This window comes from Osmerus mordax, chromosome 14 (assembly GCF_038355195.1).
Source record: "Osmerus mordax isolate fOsmMor3 chromosome 14, fOsmMor3.pri, whole genome shotgun sequence".
NCBI lineage: Eukaryota > Metazoa > Chordata > Actinopteri > Osmeriformes > Osmeridae > Osmerus > Osmerus mordax.
The window spans coordinates 13,576,472-13,598,528 of NC_090063.1; the positions used below are offsets into that span (position 1 = coordinate 13,576,472).

The 22,057-nt window shown below is 41.6% G+C and overlaps 3 protein-coding genes across 3 annotated transcripts; 1 reads left to right on the top strand and 2 right to left on the bottom strand.

Moving 5' to 3' along the window:
* Positions 1-1,685: 1,685 nt before the first annotated feature.
* stox2a (storkhead box 2a) lies at positions 1,686-11,975 on the bottom strand. The gene is made up of 4 exons (XM_067250460.1): positions 11,654-11,975; positions 5,503-5,655; positions 2,881-5,290; positions 1,686-2,567 (listed from the first exon to the last, which is right to left on the bottom strand). The coding sequence occupies exons 1-4, from the start codon at positions 11,973-11,975 to the stop codon at positions 2,363-2,365; spliced, it is 3,090 nt and encodes a 1,029-aa protein (XP_067106561.1). The 3' UTR covers positions 1,686-2,362.
* Positions 11,976-13,310: 1,335 nt separating this feature from the next.
* On the bottom strand, positions 13,311-17,003 carry casp3a (caspase 3, apoptosis-related cysteine peptidase a). Its single transcript, XM_067250386.1, has 6 exons — positions 16,568-17,003; positions 16,028-16,167; positions 15,675-15,803; positions 15,107-15,282; positions 14,708-14,825; positions 13,311-14,408 (listed from the first exon to the last, which is right to left on the bottom strand). Exons 1-6 carry the CDS (start codon positions 16,630-16,632, stop codon positions 14,179-14,181), a joined length of 858 nt encoding a protein of 285 aa, XP_067106487.1. The 5' UTR covers positions 16,633-17,003; the 3' UTR covers positions 13,311-14,178.
* Positions 17,004-17,106: 103 nt separating this feature from the next.
* Positions 17,107-22,026, top strand: primpol (primase and polymerase (DNA-directed)). The gene is made up of 13 exons (XM_067250385.1): positions 17,107-17,298; positions 17,738-17,932; positions 18,172-18,263; positions 18,354-18,492; positions 18,874-19,021; positions 19,161-19,409; positions 19,572-19,734; positions 19,850-19,938; positions 20,060-20,146; positions 20,230-20,338; positions 20,476-20,552; positions 21,137-21,183; positions 21,325-22,026. Exons 2-13 carry the CDS (start codon positions 17,759-17,761, stop codon positions 21,565-21,567), a joined length of 1,617 nt encoding a protein of 538 aa, XP_067106486.1. The 5' UTR covers positions 17,107-17,298; positions 17,738-17,758; the 3' UTR covers positions 21,568-22,026.
* The last annotated feature ends 31 nt before the right edge of the window (positions 22,027-22,057 follow it).

Here is a 22,057-nt window from a genome sequence, read left to right on the forward strand (position 1 = left end):
AAATGTACAGAATCGTCGAAATAATATAGCTTCTAAAACATGTACCTATTAAATTTACATAGTTTAAATAATAAACAATGACATTTTTTGTATTTAGTCATTTAAATGTATTCTTATCAGACGTCTTTTTCACCTTTTTGCGGTTTTGCCCATTTGTTCCCTGAATGGGCGGGGCAAAGTTGGGGTACATTCGTTTCGGTATCGGACGCTCCACTCTATCATCGGAAGACTTGGTCACACTCTCAGTTTAGATTCTACTACGTTTCCCGTGAATTCTCTAAATGTTCCTGATGCTCCAGGTGGACAGTCCGCTACTGGATGTCTTTTTATCAGTAAAGGAATAAAGGAATGAACAAACGCTGCAACAATACAGAAATATTGTACATTTATCGCTGCTGTGCTAAGCTGTAGCTAGTAGGCTAACCCTAGAACACTGGTGCTACAGACTGCCCTTTAACAAATTGACCCCACAGAATAATACAATCCCACATAGAACATGACAGCGCGAGGAGGCCGTGTTCTGACCCTTTTACTTGGAATGCCAAAACATAGGTGGGCGTTTATGTCAAGACAAGAGGCCTTCTAATGATTTGAACAAAACATTGTCATAAATTGTAAGCTCCAGCTGCTGTACTTATAAAGAACAGCATTGATGTAGCCTATGTGGCCTTCTTGAGAAATAGGAACAGACAGTCCCCAAGCTTATTTTGATCTGGTAGTTAAAGAAGCAAAAATGTAAAATAAACGTTCAATTGCAGCACACATTTACATAAAAACAGCCACGTAAATTATGGTATTTTCTTGATATAATTTTGTGTGTCATAATTCTAGGCTGGACCATGATAATCCTTAGTTTCAGTATCAAAACTAGCTCAACAGTTACCAATGAAGAGTAATGATATATTAGAGCAACACATTTGCAAAAGTACAGTGGGCCAATTACAAGGAAAACCAAAGAGGATGAACTTAAAAGATGGGTGTAAATGAAGTCTGTTGTTATACTCTTGCATTGGTTTTAGGGCAACAAGGTAAGCAATTGGCCACCTGGGGGCGACATTGGAGTTTAAAACAGTCTCCTTCGTCTCCTCCTAAGAAGTGGGGAGAAAAAGTACCTTCTTTATATACAGTCTATCGTCTAGTTTAGTGTATCCATCCCATACAAGGTTTCATCTTAGGGTGAAGTCACAAAGTTGTTCAGTATGAAGAGGAGCCAAAGCAAAGAAGAGGAATAGATTTAATTTATACAGGATAAATGGTGTTTAGCCTGTGAAAAGCTTTGTCTTAACTAGCTAAATAGGAAATTAAAAGTAACTGACCTGGGCCTGTGAGGAACCACCATTCTTGTCCTTTGTTTTCTAACAAATGTAACCAAGCTTGACTAAACCACAGATCATGACGCACAGTACAGTGACCTCTATTCTCCCCAAAAACTTGAAACCTTGTGTTTTTACACTGGAAATAATCAAGCAAATACAGGCCTGCATGTTGATTGGTTGTCGTGTAATTATTGCGAACCATGAGGCTCTATCTGTACATCCACAATAAGTTAACACGTGTTTCCTAAACAAACAGTAGATTTGTTACTTTTGGATAGGAAGTGAACTAATCAGCATTGGGAACAAGCACAGGTTTGTTCTTTACAGGCACATCATTTTGACAACACCAAAAGCTTCAACTAGGCCACTTACAACACATATTATGGTGATATTAAATATTTATTTGCCTCTTTAAGCCACTTTTACATTAAGGGTTAAATAATATTCCCATAATATACTGTATATTTACTTGTTGAAACACTTCATTCTTGATTCTCAGAACACCTTTTATTGGCTTGACATTGTGCTGATACATCAACATACAGTTAAGAGAATCCTGAAGAATTCTTGCTATTTTGGGAAAGAGAACATAGAGTTTGACATGTTACATGAAAAAGTAGGGATATTCCCAGATGTAAATTAATTAACTTTTAACAACTCTCCCAATACCAACATTGAGGAATCTTAGAATAAGTTAAAACATAAATTCATCTAATTCAAATCAAGATACTCCTAGTTCATTTCTCTCTCTTGACCTATACGTTGGCCGTTCTGTGGGGTAAAAAAGTTTTTTCTTATTCTGTTTCTATTTATTTTATATTTTTTAGTTTTTTTTTTCTGTGAAGTTTTTGATGCTGACAACAGTCTCTGGAAGCCATGCCAATGTTTTAACAGTCCCAATAGTTAGATGTTCAGGTGATGTCAATGGGTTGAGGGAAAACAGACGATTCCCAGTCCTTGTCCAGTCCTCCAACCCAATACACACCTAGTTTCACTCACCCACCATACACATCCACCAACTCTTATCTTTTAGACAATCCTCTCTGTCAGACACTGGTAATGGAGGCTAGACAGTTTGAGGACTTTTGTAGTTTCTCAGGCTGTGGGTTTGTGGGCGGTTCTGGGATGGATGGAAAGCTGAAGGGCAGGCCAATACTGGTGCTGCCGATATGGCCTGGACTTAACGCTGGGTTCTGTCTTCTGTTGCTCTCCACAATGCTTGATGTATTGGATGCCAGGCTTTCGCGTGTCCTGAAAATTGAAAAGACGTATATAAAATGATCACACAGTTCAGGTTAAGAGTATTAAAAGTTAAAAGTATATTAGAACTGAACAAGTCTGCAGTTTGATATGTTCTTCCCTTCCCTATATATTAGTAATTTAAATTGCCTTTCTGCTATACACAATGCTCAGTAATATAATGCTATGAATACAATACAAAATAGTGTAATCAAACAACCTTTTGAACCGTTTTACAGTGATAGTTGGTGGCGTCATGATTTCTGCAATGCATCAAAATACAGTACTTTTTAAATTCAATCTAGACCTTTGTAGTCAAGCTTACCTGGGGGAGTTAAATCCACTGTCCACAGTCACGCTGCTGCTGTCCATGCTGTCCAGACGGGCGGAGTGAGCCGACTTCTGGCTGCTGCTGTTTTCAGTCTCCTTGGGACTGAGCAGAGTCAGATTTGTCTCCAGCTTGCGTTGCAGATCATGCTCCTTCTCCCGCTCCAGGAGCCACTTCATAGTCCCACCGGTGCCACCCCCACCCCCAACCTCAGCCCGGTCTTTGTCCTCCGCTGCAGCAACCTCCTTACACAAGTCGTCCTCTGCTTCCTCGTCGTCTGACACGTTGTAATAGTCGAACGAGGCGGAGGGTGCCTTGGATTCAGAACCCTGTGGCATGACAGCAGACAGTGGGTCTGCGGCTGTATTTGAAGGCTGCTGGGGATCTAGATTGTCAAGGGCCTCTGTTGATTTGAAGTGCGGGGCCTTTCGCAATGTGCCAGACTTGGTGTAGCAGCTGCTTTCCACATAGCTTGGAGGCAATGAACTGTGTGGAGGTTTAAACAAAGTGTCTTTGCTGAAGATCTCTTTGCGCTTGTCCACCACACAACTGGCTCCCCCCCCAGGGTCTACGTTGTGTAGGTGTGGAGTCAAGCGTACATTCGGGTTGGGCTCTGGCGTCTGACTTGGTGTTGGTCTCATCGACCCATTTTGTCCTTTTGTGGACAATTCCTCTTTGTATTCCATAGTGTGTGGAGAGGTGAGGTGAGGGGTCCGACGATCAGCCGGGGAGCCCTTCCGGAGTCCCTTGGTTGAGGTCAATGTGTCATGCTCAGATTTAGCCTGAGGGGAAGGAGCAGTGAGGATTGTTTCGTTCGACGTATTGCACTGGAAGTAGTCATCTGCTAAGGGCTTGGGCGACAGTCCCTTCAGATCACTGTAGGCCGGCAAACTGTCTCTACTTTTGTTCCTTTCAAGGGTAGTCCTAATCTTCGCCTCATCCAAGCTCCTGTTCCCTATATCAGGCACCGAAAATTCTGAGTTGTACTTAGCAGCAGTGAACATGATCCTTGAGTAATGGGATGACTTCTTGGTAGCCCGCAGGGTTCCATCATCGGTACAATAGCGATTCCGCTCATCTGGACTGTCATACCTTCCCAATGACACAGCAACGCCACCAAGGGGGCCCAGGGAGTTGTCCATGGAGCGAGATCTCTCCTTGGCTTGGTCCGTCCTCTCATTACGGGACTTCCTGTCTAAGTTGTGACTGTGGCTCCTGTGCACCCTGGAGTGGGATGTTCCGTGCGAAGGTTCGGGGAACGGCATCTCTGTCCTTCTTTTGGCCAGCTCCCCGGACACATCCCACTCAGGAGTGACGGAACAATGAGAATCAGTGATGTTGGGATTGCTGTGAACCAAATACACTCCTTCCCTACTACGCCTTCGCTCCAAGGTATACATGGCCTCCCTTGGCGAGCGCACAAGGGAATGGCTGAAGAAGCGGTAATCCCTGTCCCTTATTGCAAAGTCCAGGTTGGAGATGTCGGAAGGGTCACCCCGAGAGGGCCGTGTTTTACTATGCGAGCGGGATTTACCGTGTGGCACCCTCCGGTGTCCGCGGCCCCTCCTGCTGCGGGAGCTGTGCTGCGCCGCGGACCCGGCCTTGTTTCTCTGTACCCGTTCTTCCTCCAGCCGCTTCATCACGGCCGTGTGTCGAGCTACGTTCTCCACTGTGAGGTCGGGGTTGATCCTCCGAATAATCTCCATCTCGACTTCCCGGGGAATGGAGGCCAGTGGCATGTCCTCGTCGCGAAGCGGCCATTCTTCAGGAGGGAATTGGGCAGAGAACGTAGCTAGCTGTCTCATCTTGTCCTTCTTAAAACTAAGCCGAAAGAGCCTCAGCCCAAACTTCTTTGACTGCTTTTCGCTAATGCTACCGCCAACGCTTCCACCACTGCCATCCTTCTTTTTGGTGAGTGTGTCCATTTTATAGGAAAAGGGTGCATTAGCCTTGTTTTTGTCTGGGGGAGTTTGAGGTGAGGCCTGAACTGGGGGGGTAGTTGGAGGTGGTGGGGGCTGGGGATATGATGGAGGGTCTCCCCTGGGCTCCTTGTGCACCTTACTCTGGAGCCCAGAGGTGTGACCTTTGGGTGGGTCATCTTGGTGTGAAGTGTGGGTTTCATTGTGGTTCTTCCGACTGGGTCTTTCTATGGTGCAACCTGGCGTGGAGGGAGTGATTGTGCCTGACTGTGGGGAGGTACAATGCTGCTGCTGCTGCTGTTGTTGCCAATCTGGGAGCCGGTCATCCAGGTGGTACCACTTGCTGTTACTACGGATGAGGGAAGGGGTTATAAAGTAGGTCTGGGGGGTAACTATGAAGTAGCCCTCTGGCGAAGGGAAGATCTTCCTCTCTCGTACCAGCATATTCAGTGTGTGCCGCAGGATCTCTGAGCTTGGTGTGGGAACGCCTAAGGAACAGTGTCCAGGACATATGTTTTAGATTCCTACTAGATGGTTCAAAACCACATAATGTAAATAGAATACTTTCAGTGGTTTATTTTGTACTATTGTTAATTGTTAACTATTGTTAATGACATTTGGTTCGTAAAATGCCTGGGATGAATATCATCGGACAGTAGAACAGCATTTAATAGTATAACAGTACATGCAGGGTAACCACCTGGAAAGCTGGTGGTTAGGTGCTCCATCAAAGCGTCATGGGTGACTGGTTTGTGGGCAGAGTTCATGGCGGAGATAGCCAGACACAGAATCTCCCCCAGTGGGATGAACTGGGACTGGCTAATAGGAGACATGCTGATGGGGGACACATCACCTGGGGGGACACAAGACAGATGTCATTTATAGAATCTAATATTTGGTTAGAACCCCATTTGAACAGCACTGCAAACTATTTGAGATAGCAATTGGATGGCTACTGAAATTGTTGCAGTTAACAATGAGGACCTGCATGTACAGTAGTCAGTTTTGCTACTTATATTCTCGTATCACGCACACACATGCACAGCAGTACAGGGTCAGCCACAGACTAGCATCCTTTTGAGCGGTGTAAAGGTAATGTATTACACTATTCCACTTCAGTTCAAACTTCCTGTTATGCCCACCAGTACTTTAATTTACCATACCCTAGAGATCAAATACATTGTACACACTGTCAACAATCCACATACCACATATCATTTATGGAAGATTGTGTGTGTGTGTGTGTGTGTATTCAATGACAAAACCAAAATACTCAGTTTATCTGTCCAATTATACAATACAATAATTTGTTTATATTTTTTATAGGACCAGGATAAATCACTGTGTTGAGATGATCACGCATACGTTATTGTTTTTGCATTTTCGAAATCACAAGACCTTACATTTTTGATTGCTCCATATGATGTTATGGCGTATTTGTGTCCTTATAAAACGTAATAAATTGACAGGAGAGACTAAGGACCTCAGCCTTCCTCCTCTCTACGAATATCTTCATCCATACTCACTAAGTTCAGTGGGGGTTGGTCTTTTCCAACTTACCTGTTGTACAGTTGCCAGAGGGGGATGGCGATAAGTGAGGAGAAGAAGGGGGAGGGAGGTGCTTCGGGACACGGAGGTCCTTCTCGCTACGAGAGAGATTACACTCCAATGACCGTTCTAAGAGATCAGAACTGGGCCAGGCCCGCCACTGGTTGGTGCTGCGGTTCTTTTTCATAGTGATCCCCCAGCAAAGGCAGCCTTGCCACAAGGCTACTAGGGTAGTCGGGGGACTGGGTTGAGGGAAGGACAAGGGGTTAGGGGGAGGCCCACCTGAGACTTAGTGCCTCCCCCACATTAGCTGGGGTGTCCCCTTTGATGGCTCAGACAAGAGACATGATGGCAGGAGCCAGCCTGCACGCTTGTATACGTACGTATGCACGCACATCATTCACATCCACAGGAAAACTTCATTCGTCTTACGACTGCGGATCATCGGCGGAGTCCCCTGTGTTTTCCCAGGCTTGTCTGTGAAGGTGGAGACGGCGGAGGCGATTGCACCAGGCATCACCGTTTTATCGGTATCGGTCCTGACCACCATTTGTAACATCCCCATTTGTATGCGTAGGGAGGCACATTACGTAGCTGCTCAGCTGTAGGAGGAGAAGGAGGAGGAGCAGGAGGAGGGGGGCAAAGGGTAGAGATGAGGGAATTGGGGCATCAGAGGTGAGTAGAGATTTAGGTGGCGGGTATTCCGATCCGGTTATTTAATTAAGGTGAAGGGGGTGAAGATGCTGGGAGATGGTGGGGGGATAGATGGTTAAAGAATTGCAGATTAAGAGGCCCCGGCGTCTTTCAACAATAGCTCAATTCACCGCGGGAGTGCTCAGCCAAGCCTCGGGAAAACAAAAGAGCCCCCTTAGAAAAAATGAGTGAGAAAATTTCGTCCCCCCCCCCTTTTTCTGCTCGGAGTTATATTGAAAGCTTACAGCTTTATAGATTTCTGAATGTAGAGGAGGCCAAATTCACCACCATCTTCATTCGATCAGAATCGTCCTCTTGGCAGCACCAACACACCAGAAGAGGGTTGGGGGGGAAAAAAGATGGAGAGCAAAAAAATACATGAACCGATATCCTCCTTTCAGCAGAATCCAATATGAGAAGCTCCTAAGGCAGTCGCTGGACCATTCATCAATAAGAACAAGAACTCAAGTCAACGACCAATCTCTTTTAACGCTAATGCCGCAGCTGCTCCCAATACCTCCAGGAAGGGTGTGTGAGTATGTGTGTGAGAGTGTGTGCGTGCGGGCGTGCAAGCGCGCGTCTGCCTGCTCCTGCGCGAGATTCTGTGTGAGCATGCGTGCCTCTGTGTCTGGCTGATTGAGACTCGGAGGGGGGGGGGGGGGGGGGTGGGGGGCTAGGGAGTAGACGAGAGATCGAAAAGCAGAATTGAGCCTCAAAGGAAATAAAATTACCTCACTGCACACTAACAAAGCAGTGGCAGCAGTCTCATGTGTCTTCAGAACAACCGGGATCTGCTTAGAAAGCTTTTGACTGAGGGTTTCTATTCACGTAGATTTTTTGCTTTATTATCTTACAGTAAACAGAAACACACAATTTGTCACTAATTGATGTAACCTGTTTCTTCTTTTTATTGAGGTAGTTAAAGAACATTAAATAATCTTGTCACATCAGCACTCATATTTCTGATAGAAATACATGTAGTGGTGATTTTGCATTAGAAGCCGGTAGTGTTTAGCCCCAACCAACAGAGGATGATGTCTGGGTATATCACAATCGCTTGCGATATAATGCGAACATTTTATTAGTAGAAGTATTTAAGTTAATTGACTTTCATCTATTATTTTGTTTTTGATTCTGCTTGGAGGAAAAAAACATGTTTGCGCAGTCTCCACTAAACCTTTTAATAATTTGATAAAATGCAACAGACACAGTAGTGGGGGCAATGACAAGTGTTAGCTTGTAATTTTGCTGTCCTAAGTTACTTTCCTAGTTTGCTAATTGAATGTGTTTTCCTTTTCTCTCCTACCCCATCTTTGGTTAGCAAGGTATCCTGTCTTCTGCTCAGCAGAACTACTTTTCTATGCAAAAACAATACGAATTTGTAAATAATTATGGTATATTACCTAAAAAGTATATCGTTGTGTACACTGAAATGTTATGGAGCTTGCTAGCTATCGTTGTCGGTAAATATTTAATGCATTGTTTTTTATTAGTTTGGGCTTGGGAAGGTGTCTTGTTACAGCCCAAATAATCCATACAGTATGCTATATTTACTCAAAACTAATTGAATGAGCTCATGTCAAGGGGCCCACGAGCCATTAATAGCACATATAAGATTTAACGTCCACTAGAACTCAAGTTGATAATAATGTCACAAAATTAGGTGATATGGATTTATAATCTATAATGAAAAACGTTAAATGGGGCGGTAATTTTGGACAGGGAACAGAGAATGAATTTACATGGAACTAACACAACAGAAGGATTAAATGACCACTGGACACACAAACAGTCTCCCCATTAAGCATTATGGACATTTATATTGTTAAGTCTCTGTCCCTCAGTGTTAAAGTATTTCTGTGTCCTGACCCGTCCTGTGTTGGGATGTCTGTCATATAAGTAGCCTGGAACATCTCAGACATGAATATTACTCATAAAAATTATTGTTAAAATCACTTTGATTTGTATCATGAATACATGACAACATATTAACGTGGGTTATACTGCAGAGCAATTGCACGTCTCAAAATTAAAGTAAGGTTACAGTAGTTGCTACTGAGAACATATGCGTTCCTCTCAGCTAAGGGGTATGTCTGTCTATCAAGAAGGATGCTGTTTTGATGCATATAGCAGCGTAGCCGCCATTAAAGCTTCAGACGTTTCTGACTCGTGTGTTGGTGGTTGGATGAAGAAATTAGGGAGGAGTGTGTGTGTGTGTGTGTGTGGAGGGTGAGGGGGGAGAGAAGGACTGTGTCAAATTAAATTGTCTCCTGTTCAATCATATCTAGGAGAAAGAGAAAGGATGACAGAGGGGTGGGGGGGGTAGGGGACGACGACGACACCACAACCATCTTATTTCTCAATCGTGCTGCAACAGTGCTTGTCACCATGACAACCCAAGCAGATGATCTCATTGCTCCTCTCAGCAAGTGCTGGGTAACACTTTATACTACGGTGTTCTTGTTACAATGTAATTACATAAGTTCTGTGTAACATGTAATGCAACAAATATAGCAACATGTTCTTAATATCCTTAATATTACATTTATTTTCTATAATTACCCACGTATTATATGTGCAATTTAAAGCTTTTTTCTTAAACGTCAGCAGAGATGATGTAAAGATAAGCCCACGCCTAATGTGTTTATGTAGGTATGGCAGAACATTTTCAGTTCGGGAGACTTAGGAAAGAATCAATCGGATCGTCATGGGAATCCAAGATAGTTTCCTTTAGTCTGCAGTTAGATCCACAACTCACTTTGTCAGAACTGAACTCAGTCCAGATGATATAGATGTACAATCCAGAGAGAGATAGAAATGCAAAGAATGGCAAATGTCAGATATAGGGCCACAAACTTGTAAGTTTATCAATTCTTTCCAGTTTCTTGACACTACGAAGCCCTAAGGAGATCTACTAACAGAGAATGGGTAGAGCTGTGTGGTTCAGATGACCAGACTGCAGCTTGAAAATCCCCCAAGAAAGAACGTCGCTTTTGATGAAAGTGTCTGCTTAATAAATACATTATCATTCGGAATAAAAGTGTTCATAGGGACACTTGCACCTAGCTGCAGGATCAAAAGGGAACTGCCTCGTTGAGAGTGCTGGCCCAGACATAGGCATCAGAGGGACCTTCATTGCACTAGGAATCTTTCTCATGAAAGATCAACGCACTGTTACCACAGAGACAGAAATGCTGTCTCCTCGGTTCTCCGCCACTGGCCATTCAGCCAGCTCGCCTTAACCACAGACGATGGTCCTGAGAGAATGGGAGAGTTCTACACTATTCACTGTGTTCAAGCAGGTTTGGCAACTAGCGTACCTGTTTTTGTATAGAAAATTTACTTTGCATTGAGTGTTTGTTAACAGTATACATTGAAAGTACATTACATTGAAACAACTGACCTCTGGGTTCTAAGATGACACTCACCTGCCTTAACTCCAACACACTACAGGAACCCACATTGGTCAAGCTGAGTACAACTGTGTTCAAGAACTAATGTAATGTTTATTTTCAGTCAATAAATAGTATTAAATCTTGAAAGAATTTGGTTATTTATGACCTTACGACTCTCCCTGCAATTTTTGGATTAATGTGAATTTTGTATTACTGACATATTAATGCGTCAATAGTTTCCCCCAATTCTCTCGCTCTGTCCCTCCCTTTCCTTCCATTGGAATGCTTCACCGTACAGAGCCGGTCTCTTTTCCTGAACAGGCCCTTCCTTTCCTGCCACCACAGGGCAGCGTCCTTGTGACCCTTCGTTTATATCCTCTCCGCGGAAACAAGTGATTTGTTTCAGGAAAAACTAGGAAACAAATGCCAAAAACAACATTCTTTCCATTCAGTGAGGCTGCTTTGAAATATTATATGTTTTAGAGTTTTTCTTTCGGTCTGTGAACACTTGTACATGAACTAATCATTACAGATACTGTAGATACTGAAGGAAGTTGTACTTATGCATGTGCATGATACTGAATTATGTGAGTGCCTCACATGTTGTCCCTTTTGTGTTGTTGACCAAGTGCATGTCAATTTATAGGTACAGTGTATTTAATATGGTGCATTTTGTTACTGATAGTGATTTTTTGAATTAGGGCAACTTATTACATTCCAGACAGTTCCAGACTAATATGGAAACGAGAAATATGAAATAGGCATAAAAACTAACAAATGCTGTAAAAACCAACTTGAAGTAATTCTGAAAATGTGTCAATTTAAAGAAAGTAGAATATCCTCATGATGAATACCTTCTTGGAAAACTCAACAGGGGATTTAAGATTCTTGTATAAGTAGTTTCAGTAGTTAGTTATTAACAACAAGAACAAACATTCCTAAGCTTGGCAGTGTTGCCTGTTTCAATATAGAGTCCGTGGGAAGTGTCAACTCTCCTTGAGATAAGATAAAGGCAACACACACACACACATTTTCTTCACTCTAAGAGAACCAGCCTTATTTTCATACTAATGGATGTTAAAGTAGGCTACTCCGTTTAATATGAGGAAATGTGAATCATTTTCACACTTGGGTAAAGCCTTTTATAAAGACAAACCAAAGATGACGTGAATACTTTAAGACACGCAGTGTGTTTCATATAGCCCACTACTGTACCTATAAATTTGATGTCAAATCCTGCAGGTGGTTTGAGGGCCCGTCTAGACCATGCTTCCCTGAGCACTTCCAGGTGATCCTCTTTCCCTTGGATCAGCAAGACATGTTCATCAATCCAGCCAAGGAAGAAAGTATCCTTAATGGCGTCTGTCACTTTCTTATTCCAGAATTGCTCCATGTTGACAGCTTTGAAGTCCGCAAATATCTCGTAGCCCATGTGATGGTGGTGCTTCTGAGTGGTCGCAGGTGAGTCCTCCTTGGCGCCAATTCGAGACATCACCAACGCCAATGAATGAGGCGCAATCTGTAGAAATGTCTCCATGGCTTCTACTGTATTGTGCAATTACTATTAACGTCAGTTAAACTGTGTATTTTGGAATGTGTTTTATTTCGCACTTTGATGTGTTTCCAAAACGAGCGCATCCTTACGATGTTTCAGTCTCGTCTACTTTGTCCACGCATGCTTAGGATTCATGGCATTTTATATCTCGCAACCAATAAGCACAAACCATCGTCAATTCATTTAGGTCTCGGACAGCAGTCTCCAATTTATGACAGCCTGTAAACAGATGGGCTTTTGAATGACAGCATACTAGATGTATTTTATCATGACCTGTGTTTTCTCGCATATCCTACCGTGGTAACCCCTCAAATTGTTCATTGGGGAAATCTAAAATTGCACCCTCAAGGACCTGGCGATGACTTCATCGTTCTCTATCCATGACTTCATCTGATGCAGGCAAACTGCTCCTGAGCGCGCGCACACCGCAGCCACACTGACAAAGGATATCGTTCTCAAAGAAACGTTGTTACAGAACGTCAGGGATTGTCTCCGGCCGTAGGCTAGGTTTATCCGTCTCTTGTCCAGACCACCGATGAACAAGCACTGAGCTGAATAGATCTGTTTCAGAAAAGCATATTCTTGCAGAGCTCCACCCACAGTTGACATTTGCTAGCAGTCTAAACATCGCGCGAGCCCAACACTGGGGTGTCGCGCGCAACAAGTGTGTGTAGTATTATTATTGTTACTAATGATGATACTACAAACAAAGAACAACACTATATTTTATTTATATAATGCGTGGCGTATCCTTGGGGTCAAGTAATTCAGTTTCAGAAGAACTTATGTGCATTATAAGCACCCTACTGTGGGGTTTAAACAATTAGGATATGGGACTGAAATATGTAATGGTTTTTAAACGCGGAGTGACTTTGAGATTAATTCTCTCTTTAACAGGGAGCCAGTGGAGATCTAGCAGTATGGGAGTGATGTGATGATGGGAGTGATTAGACAGGACACTGGCTATACAGGGTTATGTATTACCTGTTAAGGTGGCAGAGGGACTATGAGGGAAGGAATTGCAGTAGGTCAAGGGGGATATTAATAAAACAATATTATGTATTATATAGATATAAGTGTGTTGGTGTGATTCAGTTAACCATATCTCAGTTTCCCTGTGCCATCAATTATTTGATGTAGGCTACAGACAGGTAATCAATTCCCACCAGCTTCTGATTCTTCTAATTTGCTAGATTCCTAGCTTCGGATTTAGTTCCTCAGTAGATTTGAGTTTCTTCTGGGGTGAGTGCTATACAAGGAAGCTGTACACATTTCAGATCTATGAACAGAAAAGTTGCAAAATTAGCAACATGTTGCAACATTTGAAAACACATTTATTTGTATTCAAGTATGGTTTAGACTATGACACTGACAAGCACAGCTCATATAGTTCTTTTGGGATGGGGGTGGTTTCTTGCTCAAAACAAAATTACTGGAACAAACTAACCCTAACTGAATAATATAAGTTTGAATTCAAATGTTTGCTCCAGAGTAGCTTCTGAATGCATAAGACATCCCTTTTTCACCACATTTGACAGATTTTTCTGTTGCAGGACTATTCATATGTTTAACACGTTAAAGGGACACAGTGTCCATCTTGTGCAACAACAAAAGATTTTTGAGGATCCCATGTCCCCCATCCACAGCTAATGCAAATTCTTGGAATGCCCTTTCGAATCATCATTAAACTTATTAAAGTCAATTAATAATATTATTGTAAACATGCATTCAAAAACACTCACAGTACATCTTACAATTGTAACATAATCTATGTGTGAAATAAAACATTTGACATGTTTTTCTTATGAAAGTACTTAACTGTAAAAATCCTGATGCTTTGCCAGAGATTAATATCCATAATTATATCAATGTAAATACATCTGGATTGTCTTTTCACTAGTCTTACAAAACTGTTTTAATGTATTTATCAGCATTTCAATTCCCTGACTTGTTCACAAATAAGTCTATTGCTCTGTGCAAGCTAACATAGTGGAAAAAAATAGATGTACACACCAACCACACAATGTGGTTTAGGAGCTTATTAAGGCTAGCACATATCAAAGAAAACGTCATTTGAATATTTTAGCTATTGTACACACGACAACACAACATATAATATTCAAAGTATGGGTTGCTCCCAGAAGCATGACCTGAGAACCTACACGTCGGTTTGGATCATAAAACATCAAGGACTGAAGTACATTTCTTTGGTCAGCATTGATACAACACAGGGAATCTGCTTCTTTGCATCAAAGCCTGGAGAGTTTGATACAGACTCAAACTCTACTGCCACCTTGTGATTGACCCGTGTCATGATATGAAGGATCTCCAGCTCTTTTCCATACTTGCTGATCATGTCGCACAATGAATGCATGAACCAGGAGCCTGTCTGAGTGTTCCTCCATGAGTAGTAGCCTGTGGTAGTTTGAGGAGGATATTATAATCAGTAAAAGCATTGGAACGACAATGACAAGGCGAAGTTGTTTGTGTTTGAGAGGCGAAAGTATATGGTACAGTACACATCAAATATAATTAATGTACATGTGTACAGAAGCAAAGCACTTGGATAGGGAATTTTAATGTGACTGAATTTGTGGTAATAGTTTGATTGATAATGAGTGAGTAAATGTGTATGAGTGAGTGTGAGAGAGAGAGTGAGTTAGTATTTTGAACACGGTAGGCACACATGTTTAGCTCTGGGATGCACCCAGTACCTGGAGCAGTGGAGTATGCATACAGGAAGTCTGCTTCAACCGGGATCCTAGTTGTCGTGTTCCCATCAGAGGGACCATCAGTCTGAACACCTACATCAAGGTCTGTACCTCGGCAAGCCTGTTCACAATACAAAACGCAAGCACCATGTTACAAACACAAAGTCAATGGTGATTAATTGACACGCATCTATTCATTAAAAAAAGAGCGACTTACAGAAAGTACAGGGACATTCTCCCCGAGGCAAGTAGGGTGAAGTGCCTTACCCAAGGACACAATGTAATTTTGCATGGCCGGGAATCGAACCATTGGATTATTAGCCCAATTCCCTAACCGCTCAGCCACCTGTCTCCCCTGACTATTCATGATTCAAACTGGGGAGAAACAAATCCCCACAATACCTGGATGAAAAATAATTTGGGCTTGCCCACAAGAGAAGGGCAGCGGTCGCCCCTGAAGAGGGACGTCAAGCTTTTTAGTTCCACGGAGGCATCCGTGCCGAAGAATACTCCGTCATCACCATGGCTCAGAAGGACACAGACAAACGAGGCGGAACCACTGTGGTCTTCCATGGAAACTGAAAACATAAAAAGCATCATAAAGCAGTCCTAGAATTACCTTCACAGACTAGTCATCAATATTATCAATATTATTACCCCTTAGGAAGCAATTGTTAATGTCATTTCTAAGCCTAATGTCTAAATACCAGGGAAATGGTAGATGAAAAAGAAACATGTTTAACAAAAGCTATTTTGGTCAAGAGATATGTGTGGAGAAGACTTTTTCAAATACATTATTGTATTCCTATCCATACACCAACACTAACATCCTTAACCTGGACTAAATGAAAATGCTTGCAGTCTAAAATGTTTTTTCCTTTGTGGGAGATGTTTACCTACACTGTGCATACACCATGGAATGTGGAGTGTGTGGTTTCTGTCAGAAGTAATTACTTGTATGCACGCTTACCACTTTTTAAAACGTGCGTGATCTGGTTCACTGACTGGTCATTATAAACTTTCACTTTATATCCAAGCTTCCCAAACACTTTCATGGCATTGCCAGCATCCACATCGGTTCCGTTGCGTTGGTTCATACCTTGACATAAAAATATATTACATTACATTTAGTCATTTAGCAGACACTCTTATCCAGAGCGACTTACAGTAAGTACAGGGACATTCCCCCCGAGGCAAGTAGGGTGAAGTGCCTTGCCCAAGGACACAGTATTATTGCATTATGCACTTGCTACATAAAAATGAGAGACAAATAAATAAAGTTAGCTACGTGTCAACTCATAGTAGAGGCATGCCATACGGTACCTGTTGTTCGATCAAAGTTCTTATTGTTGATGATGATACACTGTCCAATGCTGGAGTAGTTAAGGCTGTATCTGAAGCTATGGGCCTGCAACTTGGCATCCACCTCCACAGGGCCTGAAGCGCTAGGGACCATTTCTGCCCTAAAAGAAGATCAAACAAAACTTTAGGTTTAAGCAAAGTAAAAAGCAAAGATATGCTAAGTTACTGTATGCTTGAGTGTATACCTGTTTGCTTATTGTCAAGACAAGTAAATACACGTTACATAAGCATCAGTACTGAAGGCTAAACAGGTCTTGTTTAGTCCATACCTTATAAGGCAAAGATGCCGTTTAAAGCCGTCCACGACTCGAATTGCCAAACCGGTTGATTAAGTCTTGGGGATTTACGGATATGTTTTATATAACGGGCTCAGTGAAATACGCATAAAACACTACTACTCTTGTCTCATGTACATGACTGATTTAGGCAACTTTGAATATGAAAAAAAAACATGCAATATTGAGCACATATAAGAAGCTACTGACAACAAAGAATACTTACTCTTGCCCATCGCCCCGTCTGGCATCTATACAGTCTCCTCCGAAACCTGTCTTATTTGCTGCCATTGTGCAGTTGATAAGATTTTTCAAAACTGGATACAATATTTCGCCTTAAAGAATTTCAGATGTAAAGTCGCAGTCATATGATTACAGCTTTTACTTTACTGAGTCGTCAAAAACCGTACGACGCTGTTGCACATGGCTTCCGGGTTCTTTGTTGCTACAAACCAATCGCTATGGTGTCGGTAAAGTAAACAAGAACGGAACACGTGATTGCATGGGCTGGCAATGGCGTTTTTGAGCCAACTGTGTGCAGTATTCTTAGTAATAAATAATGTAACTGTTAACAGCCGCTGACTTCTCATATTTCGTAGCACATGCACCGAACAGGTACTCTCGTTAAAATAAGTAAAAACGAGTCACCTAACCTCCATTAATCTTCAAAAAGACCACTCCTTGACTTCCACATTTCGAGTCAGATCTGACTGACTCCAGTTAAAATGATTCTGTCCTACAGAGTTCTGTACAATTGTTCGGGTATAAGGATACAAGTCAGTATCTATTAAATCATTATTAGGCATATCATTAGGCCTACTCACAAACGCTTGCTGTGTTCTGCGTGGGAACATTACTGCAGCTATCTTGGAGAAATAGCGAACGCGCCCAGTTACACGTAATGTTTTGGCGGCAACAAAAACATCAGTCGCACGCTGTTTTGCAGGCTGAAGAAATGTAAGATTTTTCGTCTTAACTCTTATATATTTTCATTACTCATATTTGATATTGAGCCAGTCAACGTGTACTGATCTGTTCAGATGTCATAGCCTACAGTTGCCTACTTTAATGTCTGCATGACTTTTGTTATTGGGGTTGTCAATAATAGAAGTTGTGTGAAAAGTCTATTGCATGTCACAATTCGTGTTGTCGATAAAAATGTATAACGCGTTCATCTAACGTTAACATTTAACCAGAGACATTTCAAAAGGTGTTACACCGATGATAATTTTTAATTATGCTATCAGTGCATGTCTGCCAATTAATAATAGGCTACATTACTGATCTGCAGCATAAAAGCGTCAGTTAGACCAGGCATTTTCTTTAATGTAATGAATTCAAAGTTTTAGTAGGTAGGCCCCCATAGACAATACCGTCTTGTTTTTGTTCCTGTCAGGCTAGCAGCAGCAACAACAGGATGAGCAGGTGGGGAGATAGACTGAAGAAGGTTGAGCTTCTAGCTCAGTCATTCAACCAGGCTCCACTGGCCTTGCCTTACAAACCACGACTGTGGCCATTGCAACCGTCTTCTATCTGGAAGCTCTTTCCCCGTCAGAGCTTAGCCATCAACTTTGCCAACAGTTGTAAGGAGGTAGTAGGTTAAGTGTTATACATGCGCTCTTATCATTTTAGACCATTCAGATAAGTACATGTACTAATTTAGAAGATGCTCCCTAAATCAAAAGTGGTCCATTGCATTCCTGTGCAAAATTAGTGCAGCAGCAGATGACTGTTACTTAACATCCGAAATCCTTCACAGACATTTGCAGAGCTGGATACTGATAGCATTTCATGGTGCTGACACCAAACCTTAAACGTTTTGTTTTGAAGGATGTACATGTATTTGCTCTGGAAAAAGAACAGGCCATGGGTCAGAGGATCTACCTAGTTACCAGTTACATTGAGCTATGGCATTACTACAAGTAAGGGGTCACCTTGCATGTTGGGGATATCAGTTTGTTGATAGCCCTTCTGCAATATCTGTTAACACTTCTATTTTTGTCTTTCCTCAGAACATATAGACAATCTCTGATGCATTGCTATGAAGTGATCCCAGAAGGTGCTGTGTGCAAACTGTACTTTGACTTAGAGTTCCATAAGCCGTCCAATACAGGCTGTGATGGAAAGGCTATGGTGGTCTCCCTAATCCAGGTTTTATAGAAATCTTTTCACATTTTCTAATCTAAATTCTGACACAAACTAACAATCAATATATAGGGGAGTCAGGTGGCTGAGCGGTGAGGGAATCGGGCTAGTAATCCGAAGGTTGCCAGTTCGATTCCCGGTCATGCCAACTGACGTTGTGTCCTTGGGCAAGGCACTTCACCCTACTTGCCTCAGGGAGAATGTCCCTGTACTTACTGTAAGTCGCTCTGGATAAGAGCGTCTGCTAAATGACTAAATGTAATATATTGTCCTGTGGTTACCACTTCAAACTCTCAGTGATGTCAATGCAGCAGATAATATAGAGTAGTTTATACTTACAGTATATTTATGTTCTCTTCACTATTTTGTCTCCTCTGTTTGTGTTAGTATGTATGTGAGAAGCTGGAAGAAGTGTATGGGGTTGTGTGCTCTGAAATTGACGTTTTGAACCTCGACTCCAGTACAGAGGAGAAATTCAGTCGGCATCTCATCTTTCTTTTACCAAACGCAGCCTTTAAGGACAACATACATGCTGGTGTGTGATCTCTAATCGAAAACAAAGTTACCGCCATTTTGAAATTCTAGATAATTACGATTATCCAGATAATAAAGGCAGTCATTTTCTAAATGTATGTGAAATATAGGTTTCTTTCCCTTAAATTCTGTTTTAAAAGGTCAATTTATAAATGGAATTCTACAACCAGTCTTGAGCACACAAAGGAACGTTAGGGAAACGCAGATTGACGCTGAGGATGTTGCAGAAGACAGCGGGAATAATGGCAGCAGTCACCATGCTTTAGAAAAGACAACACACAAAGAGGACAGCAGGCCACAGGCCAAGAGGCGGAGACAGGAAGAGCGAGACCTCAGCTTCCTGCTGGTTAAGAACAAAGACGGGCAGGACTGTATTTTTGTGGACCTTGGTAGGGGACATCTCAAGACTAGCCTACCTATATCAAGTAACATCACACACATTTTCGTGTAGACTGAAAATAATATTAATAATACTGATAAATCAGGTACTATTATTCCCATAATATATATTTTTCTATATATTTATAACGTGGTGATTTCTTGTCATCTAGGTGTATACACCAAAAACAGAAACTTCCGCCTCTACAAGTCATCCAAAATGGGGAAGAACGCTGCGTTCACTGTGGCTGAGGACAACAAATATGTCGCCCACCCCGAGAAGAAGGTGTCCGCTGAGGAGAGCCTGTTTCTGTCCTCGCTGATCAGCAATGTGAGGTACAGCCTCTAATCTTTTCAGAATAAAACTATTGACCTGGCTCAAGTTTCTTGACTGGATATATCAAGTTTTCATACATTTATTCAGAATTGCTGTTTTTCTTTTTGTTTCCAGTTTCATTGGTCAAAAGATCCTTACTTCGAATACTCCAGGCAAGAAGAACATGGAACCGTGTGGTCAGCAAAGAACATTGAGCACCTCTGGTAGGACAACAACAACTATTTAAAAAGTAAACTGAAACTAGTTTCATGTAGAGTATATCCTAAAAATCTTTAAATTATACTTAGAAAAAGTAAGTATATCTGTGTGTTTGATATTCCTTAGACTGTTTGGGTGGCTACCAGTTCTCTCCCTTCCAAGAGGTTGATAACTTTGTTCTAACTATAGTGAAGAAGGAGGGCATACAAGGAGGTGAGTGGACAAAACAAAATAACATACACAAATACCTGTCTCTTAAGTATATAGTTTAAATATTCCTTATGTGATCCCAAAAGCCATTAGACGATGGAACTACTTTGTATCAGAGCACCTGCTCGTCTTTGACATCCTGAACTACCGATGGTGTCACAATGTGGACAGGTTTCACAAGAGCAACAACATCATGTGAGTACTCTGAATAATTAAGTATTTCATACAGTATAGATACTTTATTTTCAGGGCTCTCTTCTAAAGCGATGGGATACTATCCATAAATTGTCCAATTAATAGCTTTGACATTGCTGTCTCTTTACAACTTACAGGATAATTGTTGACCTGAAGGAGGAAATCTGGTACCAAAAATGTCACGATCCTGCTTGCAAAAACTTTCGATCCTCAAGTAAGCATTGTTAATAAAACAGTATGTAAGGGATAATAATATTCAAATTTCAAACAAAGTCTTGGGTTGTTCAACTCCACAAAGGGTGTTTAAATCGTTCACATTTACATCCAGAATTGGAGGGGATTATTTGATTCATACTGCACCATGACTACATGTCAATCAAATAAAACTAAGTGCTAGTGCACTGCTGATGCTGTGGTTGTTTTGTACAGTAATTGTATGCTGTTTAAGTGATAAACTTCATTCCATGAGAACAATTTATTTCATTTTACAATAGCAGTGATATTCCATAACACTGAACCCCTGTAAACCAAACTCTGGCTTCTATTTATGGCTAATGAACAAGCCATTAACGAAACAGTAGTCACTCATGTTAGTCGATAAAACCCTGCAAGCAGACAATCAATATAGAAAATTCAACAAGGCCATGGTATAAATGATACCTTATAAGTCAATAGTTCCTATCACCTATATGTATAGGTTCCACAAACAGCATAAAGTACTGAAATGTGTAATTTTCTAGTTGTAGAATAATATATGGTAGCCAGCAGATCACATTTTACAAACCAAACTGTTTTTAGGTTATCCACTGCCTCAGGAGATCTGTGTCAGTTACCTCATGACGATGGTAAGTATTTGACATCACATGACCATGAATGTATACGGAAGGATTTACTGGTTCAACACCACAGATCACATATTAAGGTGATTCTGTGCATGGTGTTTGAACACCTGTTTGCATATTATAACCTTTAATGTGTTTACACAGGACGAGGAGGACCAGGCCTACTTGATGGACGATGTGGGGAACATTGAACCCAGTCAGACTGGAGCATCAGAGGCACCAGTTCCCCATGCAAGAGAGCCTGACGCCAGGGCCAACTGTCCTGATGACTTTGCCTTTTTGGAGGCTATGGAAGACTTTGAGAGGAGCAAAGAGTCGACAGAGGAAGTTTCAGACGAGCTACTGTTACAGAGCATGGCAGAGTTTGACTCCAAGACTAATGTCTGATGAGGGGCACACAGTACAATCCGTTTGGATTAGAGCTTTGACACGGTTTTGTTTTCGATTTGTACTCTTTACCTTTAATTGGATTTGAAATGTAACAATTACTTTAACGTGCAAACTCAGCTTTAATTGTAGGGTATTTAGGAATTACAGCTCTTTTCATATTCACCATTTTAGGGGATTACAAATTATGGAGTAATCTCAAACAACACTGGGACAGTATGGAAAACATGACAATTGCTTTCATGAAGTGAACATGTATAAAAAGAGCTTCAGTTCCCAAAAATCAAGTGTTATTGGATGTAGAAATGCCCCAAAACATTAACTGACAGTGCACCTCAAAACCATTGTTAGATTTCAAATCATGTGCCATAATGGAGCCAAACCAACAAATTACACTGTCCATATACTATATTGACCAGCTTTTGTTAATGCACTTTATTAAAGCAGTTCAGAAAATGAGTTGTGCATTGTATGAGTATATGTAATACCA

Bases quoted from the DNA above. Each gene is read 5' to 3' on its own strand.
- casp3a (XM_067250386.1), bottom strand. From the start codon at position 16,632: ATGGCAGCAAATAAGACAGGTTTCGGAGGAGACTGTATAGATGCCAGA. The intron at 14,826-15,106 runs GTATTGTGGGGA...TATTGTGAACAG, and splicing joins CCAAATTATTTTTCATCCAG to GCTTGCCGAGGTACAGACCT. The intron at 14,409-14,707 runs GTACTGGGTGCA...AAACTACCACAG, and splicing joins TGCATACTCCACTGCTCCAG to GCTACTACTCATGGAGGAAC.
- stox2a (XM_067250460.1), bottom strand. From the start codon at position 11,975: ATGGAGACATTTCTACAGATTGCGCCTCATTCATTGGCGTTGGTGATG. The intron at 5,656-11,653 runs GTACAGTAGTGG...GTGTCCCCCCAG, and splicing joins ATTTGACATCAAATTTATAG to GTGATGTGTCCCCCATCAGC. The intron at 2,568-2,880 runs GTAAGCTTGACT...TTCAATTTTCAG, and splicing joins AGTGGATTTAACTCCCCCAG to GACACGCGAAAGCCTGGCAT.
- primpol (XM_067250385.1), top strand. From the start codon at position 17,759: ATGAGCAGGTGGGGAGATAGACTGAAGAAGGTTGAGCTTCTAGCTCAG. The intron at 19,735-19,849 runs GTACAGCCTCTA...TTTTGTTTCCAG, and splicing joins TCGCTGATCAGCAATGTGAG to TTTCATTGGTCAAAAGATCC. The intron at 20,147-20,229 runs GTGAGTGGACAA...TGATCCCAAAAG, and splicing joins GAAGGAGGGCATACAAGGAG to CCATTAGACGATGGAACTAC.